The 14,127-nt window shown below is 37.5% G+C and overlaps 1 protein-coding gene across 2 annotated transcripts in view; it reads right to left on the reverse strand.

Moving 5' to 3' along the window:
• Positions 1-11,515: 11,515 nt before the first annotated feature.
• Positions 11,516-14,127, reverse strand: part of LOC308079969 (C-C chemokine receptor type 4-like) — a 7,263-nt gene continuing 4,651 nt past the window's right edge. For both annotated transcript variants that reach the window (XM_080421640.1, XM_080421639.1), the window contains exon 2: positions 11,516-13,568. In XM_080421640.1, coding sequence (XP_080277766.1) covers positions 12,440-13,558 — 1,119 coding nt within the window. In that variant the 5' untranslated portion in view covers positions 13,559-13,568 and the 3' untranslated portion in view covers positions 11,516-12,439. The remainder of the gene's footprint in view (positions 13,569-14,127) is intronic.

Raw genomic sequence — 14,127 nt, forward strand, 5'->3', positions numbered from 1 at the left:
AACAAAGTATTTTAATTCAGTTGAACACAACGCCAATATTGTACGAAGTTGATACATTATTAAGTGTGCCTGCCATGTAATGGCAAAACACTTGTTGTATTCCTCCATACTTATTAAGTGTACCTGCATGTAATGGCAAAACACTTATTGTAATCCGCCATACTTATTAATAATAATAATAATATTCCCGAAAAAGTTCGTTCGTCCGTCCGTGCCACCTCTTCTCCCCCCCAAAGTGCCCACTCTTCTGTGTGCCCACATTAGCACTAACATAATGTGGGCACACATTATTTTAATTAACATGGCAGCGTGTGGCTGCCATGTTAAGTGGTCAGATGGGTGGGCCACAAATGCTTTCAGTATTTTCAAGTGGGCCCTGATCCCCTGAAAAGGTTGAGAACCGCTGCAGTATGTGATAGTTTTTGGTTAAAGTCATGCAGTGTAACATTCATTAGTAGTCTGTCTTACACCCCTTGTAGCTCCACTTGTCATTACAGTATTCCCTTACCACGACCGCGGCCAGGTAAGGAGGCCTATACCATAGTATTAAGGGCTTCAATTAAGACGGTTGAACAAGGCCTGACCACGGCCTGTCATTGATGTGGATTTTACCTGTGTAAGTTACCGCTCTATGCGAGCCTGTCACCTGGCTGGACATAGACTTTACTTTTCCTGTGAATCTACAGTACCATGTGGATTTGATCTGTTAAAGTTAACCTTGTGGACTGTGTGGTTGAACTTACAAATTATGTTGATACTCTGTTTGCACTTTATCTCATGCTGACACACTTTTGCACCTCATGTCTACATGTAATAGTAGATGGTGACGTGACAGGCGCATGCACGAGAACTCCCTCTCTCAACAGTAGCCTGCATCAGTGGTTCTCAACCTTTTCAGGCCGTGACCCCCCCAAAATGATCATATTTGAACTGGGGACCCCCCACCCTGACAAGCACAATTTAGTTTGATTCGGTCATAGATAAATATTGTTGATATTGATGGAATTGTTATCCCCTGTTATCACTTCTACTACCTTAAAATATTACAACTACATTAATACATAAAATACCTCCTTAGCATCTACTGCTTAAGGAGAGTTAGAAAATGGAAGTGTCTCAAAATAAAACCACAGTCACACTGATGGTAAAGGTAAATGTTCATGGATGTTACGAAATTATCCATTCCAGGTGCAAGAAGAAAAAATGAAGGTGAGTAACAAAACGAAACTACAGTAGGTACTGATGGAAAATACATTTACAGAAGACAGCTGACCACGCCTGAAACACAGATGTTATTAAGTTACAAAGCCCAGATAGAAAACCATATATTTGGACATGCCAAACTGTTAAAAAGTAAATTAGTTAATTTATTTAGTTAATTTATAGCCTACATCAATGGTTCTCAACCTTTTCAGGCCGTGACCCCCCAAAATGATCATATTTGAACTGGGAACCCCCCAGCCTGACAATTTACAGTTTTCATGCGTGTTCGGCTCAATCGGAGCACACAAATGATCCTGGTGTAGGCTTTGGTGTGGATTTTACCTGTGTAAGTTACCGCTCTATGTGAGCCTGTCACCTGTCTGGACATAGACTTTACTTTTCCTGTGAATCTACAGTACCATGTGGATTTGATCTGTTAAAGTTAACCTTGTGGACTGTGTGGTTGAACTTACTCTGTTTGCACTGTATCTCATGTACAATGTGCTGACACACTTTTGCACCTCATGTCTACATGTAATAGTAGCTGGATTATGCTATGTGTATATTTTTTTGTTTTGTCAATCCTCAACATGTTTTTCTTTCTTTTCTCCCTGCTCTCCCCTTCTTTTTTTCTCTTACTGAAAACAGAAATGATGGAGCTTGTACAAAAACTAATTTCACACACTTCTTTACACCTGTAAACCTGTGATGTGACAAAGATGATTCTGATGATTCTGATTCAGCGGAAGGAACGCTGAAAAGAAATGCTGTAGGGCCCTAGTAGGAAGTTTTGGAAAGCAACAACACGTCTTCAGAAGCTGTATTTATTAAATGTAAAATACATGAATAATAGGTGTTCGATACATTTCCTGTGCCTATGTCATTTTGGCAGGAGTGTTGGCCCCTGACAAAATATATATATATTTTTTTTTTCACTTACATTTTTATTAAGTTTAAGAACAAAACACATAAAACAAAAGAAAAACAATAGACATCACATATGCTGCCAAACAAAATAAAAATGTTTAATAGTGTTTAGAGAAGTGAAAATGAATAAATAAAGCAAACAAGCACACAAAAACACACATTTATGTGAAATGGTTATACCATTCAAAGATTGTATAAAAAAATATGCTTTTGATTAATTTAAAAGGTTACACAGTTAAAACATGTTTTTTTTCTTTTTTAAATTCAAACTATATTCTGGTAGTAATCACTGCTATTAGTGCATGTTTGTTCAGTAACAGGGGTCTCCATGTCTCTACATCTCTTTAATCAACAGACAATTTCAGGTGGGTTACACGTTTCATTCAATCAGGACAAAGAACCCCACAAAGATAATTTATCAACTTGAGTTCCAGTTAGAAAATGAAAGTGTCTCAAAACGAAACCACACTGATGGGAAATTTTCATGGATATTACGGAATGATCCATTCCAGGTACAAGAAGAGAAAATGAAAGCAGCTTTTTAGTATGAGTAACAAAACAAAACTACAGTATCGGTACTGATGGAAAATAAATTTACAGAAGACAGCTGACCACGCCTGAAACACAGATGTTATTAAGTTACAAAGCCCAGATAGACCATATCTTTGGACATGCCAAACTGTTAAAAACACAGTGGTCAGAATGAAAATGAAAGTAAATTGGTTAAGTAATTTAGTTAATTCATAGAATTGATGCATTCAATTGGATTTAATGCAATTGAATCCTCCAGAAGTGCCTTTCGTATGGTTTGGTACCATTGTCAGGGTGAGCCTTTTCGTATGTTGTGGTACCATTCTCAGGGGTGTATAAGGGAGCACAGAAAGTTTTGGTTGAATTTGGGCGCTCCTGTATCTCAGATAAAAGCAGTTCTGGAAAAGAGGCGACAATTCCAGCAAACCATATAACAGCAGCTACAGTTATTCCAACACAGCCTGTTCGTGTTTTTGGTGCAGAAGTATGCACTATAGCCAGGTACCAGTCAACACTAATCACGATGATGAAAAATATCCCGCAGTAAAAGCCAATAAGGTAAGCACCGAGGACCATCTTGCACATATCATCCCCAAACGGCCACTGGTCGGGACCAGTGGCTTGGTGGGCTAGGAAGGGAAGGGTGCACACTAGGAGAAGGTCAGCGAGGGCCAGGTTGAGGAGGCACACATCAGTCATGGTTCGGATCCGCTCCACAAATATTTTGACCCAGACGACAAACACATTCCCTAGAAATCCCAGGACAAAGAAGAGAGAATAGAGCACTGGTAGAAAGTATGATCCATAATCTCCATATTCACACGGGCCATAGTTTCCTTTGATTTGGGTCCAGTCAGTGGTGTAGTTGGGAGAGGATTCTGTGGTGTCCATGGTAGTTGATCTAAGAGTATAATTGAAGGAAAAGAGAAGGGATTAGTTGCATGAAGGGCTTCAGTATATTGTTTCAGTTTTTGAAAGAAAACAACACAGCCTAACATACTCGTATACTGTATATATGGTTTATTCAAGGAAGCAGTAAAACCTCATGCTCAGCACTTCAACTACAATAAAGTATAAATAAATACTCAAACTAAAGTTATTACAAGTTGGAGCTAAGCAATATTTCATAATATAAAGACACAATTTGGTCAAATCAGACACATAAACAAATACACAGATGGTTATTTAGCAGAGAGAGACCGACATGCCCAGAATTCTTTACTAAATTAATCAGAAGACATTCGCCACTACTTCACATGAACTCAAAAGATGTGATCCGATCTAGGGCAGTGGTTCTCAAAGTGGGGTCAGGGGACCACCAGGTTCCTTGGGGGGGTTCCAAATGGACCCAATTGGACCCTTAGGCTACAGGTCAATTCTCCATGAATTGAGTATGTGAGGACCACATTTGAAACAAGCTAATGCGGCTTTTCTGGGCAATCTGTGGGTTTATTCGAGGGAGCAGTAATATAACCTCACATTCAACCAAAAAACCTGTAGGCCTATCTATGTGTGGACGGTGGGGGCACACAACCTAAAAAAAACTCCAGAAAGGAATTCCGTAACTTATGCATCATCTAGAATCTTATGCTGAAGGACCCCCATGGACCCCCCCCCCCCAGATGCATCAATAAGGTGAATGGTTCAGCACCACCAACGATGGACGGTGACAGGCCAGCGTGCTCTGAGTGACCCAGCAACACGTTGACCAACCTTTAAGTGAAAGTGGAGTGCAATGTGTGAGGCACATACTGTAGTGTGTGTGTGTGTGTGTGTGTGTGTGTGTGTGTGTGTGTGTGTGTGTGTGTGTGTGTGTGTGTGTGTGAGAGAGAGAGAAATAATAGTGAAATGTCTCACCTGACAGTGCTGTTGATAAAATAGCTTGTGGTGATGTTCTCCTAGACCTACAGATGGGAATCCAAGCCCGGTTCCGAATTTATCAAGACCCGTAAATCAACTAGTCTACCAACAGTCTATTATCTAAAGAATTCAATTGAGTCGAGTTGTGTTCAGTTAAGTTGATAAATTATTCGGATGAGTTTTCTCATGCAGCAGTTCACAATGTAATCCCTCAGTGAAAGTGAGGATTTCAGCTACAGACAGACAGACAAGGAAGAACCACTCACCACATGCCCTCAGGTTACTGTTAAGCACACTCAAAACACTCCCCATCTAGGCCTAACATGTCCCAGCAAATATGTAACTAAGGAGAGACATTCTAAGTGTGAACCGGGCCGATATGTATCACATTTGACTTGTCAATATCTGTTAGATATAGCACACTTTTACTTTCCTTTCAATAAATGATTCGTATCAAATTCACAATAATAAAATATCAATGCACAGTTTAAAGTGCGGGGTGCGTAACTATTGTGAATTCAATTTGAATAGTACTGCTTAATGACTACGCCACCTTTTGTAAAGAGGAAGGTCCCCTATGTATACACTTTTTCCTTTTAGGCTTTCACAGGTTCGAGTCAATACTGGTAAGTTTTAGAATACTTTGATTTGAGAACAACAACACTTGAAAATCCCATGAGGAACTGGACACAGAAACGTTTTGTATCAAAAAGGTAAGTACAGTTTATTAGGTCCCTAATACATGGCATCTGCGCCTTAAAACCATTCAAAATAAACACTATAAAATACCTAACTAAACACAGCAATTACACAACAACTATAAAATCAATTATAAAGTTGTGCAAAATACGCAAGGCTCACTTATCAAAGGGGTTTCACTTAGCAGGGGGTTCTTTGCAACAAGTACTTCAAAAGTAAAGTGCGGTGCCAATAAAGTGCTTGGATACTCAACACGGTTTGTTCAAGGGGTTTATGTCGTATGTCCATATATGGGGGTGTATGGGAAGAAGATTTAGACCAGCCTTCTTTGTCTTCTTTCTCTCCGTCTGCAATTATAGAAACTTGGACCAGTTCATCTGTGCATTTACAGTATACAGCGTAGTGTTCAGTCAGTGGTTATACAAGGATTAAACGTTGCGTTGTTCGAATACTCACTCGCCAGCCAGGCTTTTACACCTGGCGCTGAGTTAGTTGCGCCTGCAACGTTTATCGCCATATTCCCGTCTCAGCGCTCCTTTTATGGTCTGGTCTCACTCGTCTCATATGGTCATCTCCGTTTATGGTCTGGTCTCGCTCGTCTCTTCCTCCCCTTCGGTTCAATCGCTTCTACTACTTCTTTTCCTCGGAGTAGGCACACCTCGGCTTCCAACTCCTAGGTGGCTGGTGTGTCTACGCTCACTTGTTCTCCACCCTTGCTCCGTGGTTCTCTGCACAACCTTCCCCTCTGCTGTCCTTCTCCTACTGACAGGTCTTGCTCTCTCTCGGTGCTCTGCTCTCTTTCAAACGGTCCCGCCTCCACCTTTATACCTGCTAAACCACACCTCTCGCCTCTCTCATTTGTCCTCGGTGACAGACGTCTGGTGACATTGGCCATGACCGTGTCCCTTGGGCGTGACCTCGTGGTCACCTAGAGCCAGTCAGTGTTCAAGGGCAAAATGGACTAAGGGACCGGGGGAAAACATTTATAGATACAATACAGTGCAATTAATGTTATACAGAAAATAATAAGATGATGGTTTAAGTGCACAATAATAATTATACACTAGAAGGTACTGTTCCTGAAGAAACAGTGTGGGATCGCTAAGAATGTTGCTGGTATTGAGTATTGATAGTGTTAGTAGTGTTGAAGGTTTGAAAGGTTCTAAAGGTTTGAAAGGTTCTAAAGGTTTGAAAGGTTCTAAAGGGTTGAAAGGTTCTAAAGGTTTGAAAGGTTTGAAAGGTTCTAAAGGTTTGAAAGGTTCTAAAGGTTTGAAAGGTTCTAAAGGTTTGAAAGGTTCTAAAAGTTTGAAAGGTTTGAAAGGTTTGAAAGGTTCTAAAGGTTTGAAAGGTTTGAAAGGTTTGAAAGGTTCTAAAGGTTTGAAAGGTTTGAAAGGTTTAAGAGGTTCTAAAGGTTTGAAAGGTTCTAAAGGTTTGAAAGGTTTAAGAGGTTCTAAAGGTTTAAGAGGTTCTAAAGGTTTGAACGGTTCTAAAGGGTATTTACTTTAAATTATTTTTAGTCACTTTATTTACTTTAAAGTATTTTTTTCTAATTTTTACAACTTTTAAGTATTTTTACTCTTTTTATCAACTTTTAAGTATTTTTACTATTTTTTTCAACTTTTAAGTATTTTTACTCATTTTGAGTACTTTTAAGTATTTTTACTCAATATAAGTACTCTTAAGTATTTTTACTCATGGTATTTACTTTAAAGTATTTTTAGTCACTTTATTGTGGGATCGCTAAAGCGATCACACTACTGTTATTGTCAACACCGTTTTTTGGCCCCTAACTAGTCCTTCATACTTTTAGCTACAAACTCCGTTCCAACTCTTCAACGTTCGGCCTACTCAGGACATGTCGGCTACCATTTGAATTTTTGAAATAATTTGTACTTTTAGAGATATTTCACTTTTTATTTCTAAAAAACTCCCATTCATTTCAATGGAGAAATTCATACTTTTAGATAGAAACTCCGTTCCAACTCTATAACGTTCAGCCTACTTAGGACATATTGGCTACCATTAGAATTTTTTGAAATAATTTGTACTTTTAGAGATATTTCACTTTTTAAATAGTAAAAATACTTAAAAGTTGATAAAAAGAGTAAAAATACTTAAAAGTTGTAAAAATTAGTAAAAGCTACTTTAAAGTAAATAAAGTGACTAAAAATACTTTAAAGTAAATACCTTGAGTAAAAATACTTAAGAGTACTTATATTGAGTAAAAATACTTAAAAGTACTCAAAATGAGTAAAAATACTTAAAAGTTGAAAAAAATAGTAAAAATACTTAAAAGTTGATAAAAAAGAGTAAAAATACTTAAAAGTTGTAAAAATTAGTAAAAGCTACTTTAAAGTAAATAAAGTGACAAAAAATACTTTAAAGTAAGTACCTTGATTAAAAATACTTAAGAGTACTTATACTGAGTAAAAATACTTAAAAGTACTCAACATGAGTAAAAATACTTAAAAGTTGAAAAAAATAGTAAAAATACTTAAAAGTTGTAAAAATTAGTAAAAAATACTTTAAAGTAAATAAAGTGACTAAAAATAATTTAAAGTAAATACCCTTTAGAACCTTTCAAACCTTTAGAACCTCTTAAACCTTTAGAACCTCTTAAACCTTTCAAACCTTTCAAACCTTTAGAACCTTTCAAACCTTTAGAACCTTTCAAACCTTTAGAACCTCTTAAACCTTTCAAACCTTTAGAACCTCTTAAACCTTTCAAACCTTTAGAACCTCTTAAACCTTTCAAACCTTTCAAACCTTTCAAACCTTTAGAACCATTCAAAGCTTTAGAACCTTTAGAACCTTTCAAACCTTTAGAACCTCTTAAACCTTTCAAACCTTTCAAACCTCTTAAACCTTTCAAACCTTTCAAACCTTTAGAACCTTTCAAAACTTTAGAACCTTTAAAACCTTTAAAACCTTTAAACCTTTCAAACCTTTAACTCTACTAACACTATCAATACTCAATACCATCAACATTCTTAGCGATCCCACACTGTTTCTTCAGGAACAGTACCTTCTAGTTTACTTTAAAGTAGCTTTTACTAATTTTTACAACGTTTAAGTATTTTTACTCTTTTTATCAACTTTTAAGTATTTTTACCATTTAAAAAGTGAAATATCTCTAAAAGTACAAATGATTTCAAAAATTCTAATGGTAGCCAATATGTCCTAAGTAGGCTGAACGTTATAGAGTTGGAACGGAGTTTCTAGCTAAAAGTATGAATTTCTCCATTGAAATGAATGGGAGTTTTTTAGAAGTAAAAAGTGAAATATCTCTAAAAGTACAAATGATTTCAAAAATTCAAATGGTAGCCGATATGTCCTAAGTAGGCCGAACGTTGTAGAGTTGGAACGGAGTTTGTAGCTAAAAGTATGAAGGACTAGTTAGGGGCCAAAAAACTGTACCAAAAACGTACCAAAACGTTGAAGATAACAGTAGTGTGATCGCTTTAGCGATCCCACAATTAAGCACCAATAAAATCAATATTACAAAAAATAAGAAAACCCCCGTTTCAACCTTGTCACACATGCACTGGTCTGTGCAAGTGAGACTAGGTGCAGTAGTAATAATACACCCTAATGCCTAATCTAATCAATTGGAGTTTTCTATTTTAAACTGGGAATAGTGTTCAGTGGTTGACAGTAACTATAAGTTATAAGTTTACATTTAGCCTACTTTTGTTTTGTTTTGTTTTTGCAAGCACGTGATTTCTAATAGAAATATTGTGCTTTTGGCGTTTTGACCAAAGGTGACCGGGCTTTTGGTACCAAGGCCCCAAGACTCAGAGGACCTCAAGCTAACTAGCCCACTATCCAGTTTTAAATCTCTTTTGAAACCCCATTTAAAACAAGGCCCTTTGTCCACCTAAAACGGCAAGCAACTGTTTTAAATTCAACCTATTAATGTTAATTTTATGTTATCGTTTCACTGCTCTGTTATCTGATTTAACTCATTATTGTTTATTGCATTACTGTTGTATTTGGATGAATTGTTGGTTCTATCTGTACAAGCACTGCGTTGTTGAAACATTTGCTATATAGTTTATTAATTAAAATAGGATCAATATTTAACAGAACTTCCTCAGCGTAGCTTGGAAACAAGCTCTTTTGCACAAGTGAATGTGAACTGCATGACAGTGAAAGAGAAGAGAGGGAAAAAGACTGTGCAGAAGAACTTACTGTAGGCTACACACCATCACCCTGTGTGTTAATTTGGAAATGGACTGCATTTCATTCGGAACTCCAGTAATACTTTGGATTATTTAAATTTTCAGTCAAAAATATTTAGTCTGTGGTGTCATTATGGTCACACAGACATCTTGATAACTGACAGTTTGATAGAACTTTGAAGTAGACAAAACAGTGGACATTCTGTCTTTATGCAGGCGTTGCCATTGTCCATTGCCTAATAATACGTATTAATATAGTATTAAAATACCACTACCACCATGGGTTTATTCTGTTAATTAGTTTTGTATTATTTATATTGTCACAAAATGGAAGTGAAGTTTCACTATATTGCAGTATAATCCAGTGTCCAAGCTAAATTACACTTATTACTATGTAATTTGACCTTGACCTTGATTTAAATGTATGTCCTTGGGGTCTGGCAATCTCCAAAGTATCATAACATGTTGGAAAGAACGCCTTAAAGGTTTTTCTACAGTATTTAGTTCCAAAATTATGTTTGACATTTAGACCTGGTGGACTGGCGGCCATTTGGATCTGACTTCCCTCCACCTCTGAAAATGTATATTATGGTATGGTAAGTTTCACACTTCTTTACAAAAAGTGCACGATTTTATTGCTAATCCGTTGCTGCACTACCATTGAGGACAGAGATTTCATCATTTTCATTTGAGGTCCAATAGGTGGCGCTAGGCCCCTGTAGCAGGCGCGTATGGTGGGTTCTAACGTGGACCGGGCCAGATTCTTAACCCCCCCCCCACGCCCGCCCGCCCCGCTCGCGGGGGGCAAGAGAACAGGTTTGACGGGGAAACCGGTTTTTAATGGCCACCCATTAACAATTCGGCCGAATGCAAATAAGCCCAACTGGAAAACAAAGGCGAATTTCTGTGGTTGGCTACAAGAGAATAGGGTGAGGGGGTGCTAATGTTGTTATGTTGATTTTTTGTTTTTTTTCCCCTGGGGGAGCAGAGTTTTCCAGACCGGGCCATGGCCCCATTGGCCTCTATGACGATACGCCCTTGCCCTGTAGACGTTGGTTCCGATCAGCTACTGAGATGACGTAAAAGGGTTTCGTAACCAATCAAACAGACGGCCGGTTACCGGTGGGCTGACGTCTGAGTAGCTTTAGACTGGCTGATCCGGTCTGTCTGCAAAGCGGATATGGAAACAGTGCATGCATGTGTGTGTGCGTGGAAATGCCCGGATACGGAAAGGCGGGCTCTATACCGGATCAGAGCACTGAGCAGAAATAGAAACCAGGCTTTCCACAGGTGCTGCTGAGGAGAGAGCCTGGAGACGCGAGGTTTAGAGCAGCTGCGTTTGTTTCAGGTTTGTTTCTGTTCATTATCTGGCTTTTTAAATGTAAATCTTTACTGTCTTCATATCACATTATTACTGTATAATATTAGCATTTATTATCATACCTTCCCAGGCTATTATATGGTTTACTATGCTAGCCATTGTTGGCTAACTTGCTAACTCAGTTCCATCAACAACACATGGACAACAATAATATAATAATACATAATAATATTAGTAATAATAATAATAATAATAATAATAATAATAATAATAATAATAATAATAATAATAAATACGTTATGTTGGCATGTGCTTATATTCTTAGAGGTTATTATGGAAAACTTCTACTTCTTTCAAGTTCAACAGCTTGTTGTGGCCATGATGACATCTTAAAAAAATTATCACAATTGTTCGAAAATAGCACAAATAGTACGAAATGGGGCTTAAGTGTGTCCAAGTGTCTATATAAGCTTCTACACTTCTACTTTTTTGTTTTGTCAATCCTCAACATGTTTTTCTTTCTTTTCCCCCTGCTCTCCCCTTCTTCTTCTTTTTTTTCTCTTACTGAAAACAACAGAAATGATGGAGCTTGTACAAAAACAAATTTCACACACTTCTTTACACCTGTAAACCTGTGATGTGACAATAAAGATAATTCTGATGATTCTGATTTAGCGGAAGATTCGCTGAAAAATAAATGCTGTAGGGCCCTAGTAGGAAGTTTTGGAAAGCAACAACACGTCTTCAGAAGTGGCATTTATTAAATGTAAAATACATGAATAAATAGGTTCGATACATTTCCTGTGCCTATGTCATTTTGGCACGAGTGTTGGCCCCTGAAACAAATACAAACAAACAAACAAAAACACACATTTATGTGGAATGGTTATATATTTGATTAATTGAAAAAGTTGCACAGTTAAACGTGTTTTTTTTCTTTTAATACAAAATTCAAACTATATTCTGATAGTAATCATTGCTATTAGTGCATGTTTGTTCATTAACAGGGGTCTACCTGTCTCTACATCTCTTTAATCGACAGACAATTTCAGGTTACACATTTCATTCAACCAGGACAAAAAAAAACCACAAAGATAATTTATCAACTTGAGTTCCAGTTCAATTATTGTCTGTTTCTTTATTTGTTTCATCACTTCATATTTCACTTGTTTAACCTGTATCTTATATGAGTTCTCTCTGGATGAAATTGTTATCCTGACCTGATAATGTATTTTCTGTTTACTTAAGAGCTGGAGAGACAGGAAGATCCCTGTTATTAACACTCTATTGCAATGATTACTATCACAATATAGAGCTATGTAACACTTTGAAAAATGTTTTAAAAACATATAATGTCACTTATACTACCTTAAATCATTACAACATACAATACCTCCTGAGCCTCTGCTGCTTAAGGAGAGTTAGAAAATGAAAGTGTCTCAAAACAAAACCACACTGATGGTAAATGTTCATGGATATTACGGAATGATCCATTCCAGGTACAAGAAGAGAAAATGAAAGCAGCTTTTTATTATGAGTAACAAAACGAAACTGCTGTTGGTACCGATGGAAAATATATTTACAAAAGACAAAATGACCACGCCTGAACACAGATGTTATTAAGTTACAAAGCCCAGATAGAAAACCATATCTTTGGACATGCCAAACTGTTAAAAACACAGAATGAAAATGAAAGTACATTGGTTAATTAATCTAGTTAATTCATAGAATTGTTGCATTCAATTTGATTTAATGGAATTGAAACCTCACAATTGTCACCCACACAGGGGGTTTGTTTTGGATTATCAGGCTCTTGGACTCTGTTCAGAGGGATAAGGGTGGTCATAACCTGACACAGCCTACATGGAGCACTGTTCATCAACTTAAGGAGGTTCCTCCTGAACCTCCCCCCTACACAAAAATACAGGAGGGGGTTGAGACAGCTGTGAGAGTAAGCAATGGCCTCTGTGATATCAAAAGTCAATCTGATTGCCTTGCTGCTGTCACATTCTGTATAGACATCAAGCAACTCCAAGGCTTTGAAGAAGGAAGCAACATTATAGGGCGTCCAGCAGCAGAAAAACGCAGCTACAACAACAAGAACCAAACGGATTGCGCTTTGTTTCATGGGTGTCCGCTGGTTCAATCGGAGCACACAAATGATCCTGGTGTAGCAAAAACCCATGATGGCCATCGGAATGAGTAAGCCTAGAATGTTCATTTTGAAAAGGCCGAAGATACCCCAGCGGTGCCTTTCGTATGGTGTGTTACCATTCTCAGGGGTGTATAAGGGAGCACAGAAAGTCTTGTTCGAATTTGTTGTCTGTACCTGAAGAAAAAGCAGTTCTGGAAAAGAGGCGATAAATCCAGCAAACCATATAACAGCAGCTACAGTCATTCCAACAGAGCGTGTTCTTGTTTCTGGTGCAGAAAATACGTGCACTATAGCCAGGTACCAGTCAACACTCATCAGGATGATGAAAAAGATCCCGCAGTAAAAGCCAATATGGTAAGCACCGAGGACCACCTTGCACATAGCATCCCCAAACAGCCACTGGTCCCGGGCTTGGTGGGCTAGGAAGGGAAGGGTGCACACTAGGAGAAGGTCAGCGAGGGCCAGGTTGAGGAGGCACACATCAGTCATGGTATGGATCCCCTCCCCAAATATTTTGACCCAGACGACAAACACATTCCCTAGAAATCCCAGGACAAAGAAAAGAGAATAGAGCTCTGGTAGAAAGTATGATCCATAATCTTCATATTCACACAGGCCCCAGTTTCCTTCGATTGGGGTCCAGTCAGTGGTGTTGCTGGGAGAGGATTCATTGGTTGCCATGGTAGTTGATCTAAGAGTATAATTGCAGGAAAAGAGAAGGGATTAGGTGCATGAAGGGCTTCAGTATATTGGCTCAGTTTTTGAAAGAAAACAACATAGCCTAACATACTCCTATACTGTACAAAATAAAATAAATAAAATAAATAAAATAAATAAAATAAATAAAATAAATAAAATAAATAAAATAAATAAAATAAATAAAATAAATAAAATAAATAAAATAAATAAAATAAATAAAATAAATAAAATAAATAAAATAAATAAAATAAATAAAATAAATAAAATAAATAAAATAAATAAAATAAATAAAATAAATAAAATAAAGTTGGAGCTCAGTATAGTTATTTAGCAGAGAGAGACTGACATGCCCAGAATAATTCTTTACTAAATTAATCATAAGACATTTGCCACTACTTCACATGACTTCATAAGATTTATATGATCCGATCTAGGGCAGTGGTTCTCAAAGTGAGGTCAGGGGACCACCAGGTTCCTTGAGGGGGTTCCAATTGGACCCTTGCAGATCTCTAACTCTAAGAATTATGGTGTCCTTGAAATTAAAAGGTTTG

Source organism: Gymnoscopelus braueri (genome assembly GCF_963280865.1).
Source record: "Gymnoscopelus braueri genome assembly, chromosome: 23".
NCBI classification, from domain to species: Eukaryota; Metazoa; Chordata; class Actinopteri; order Myctophiformes; family Myctophidae; genus Gymnoscopelus; species Gymnoscopelus braueri.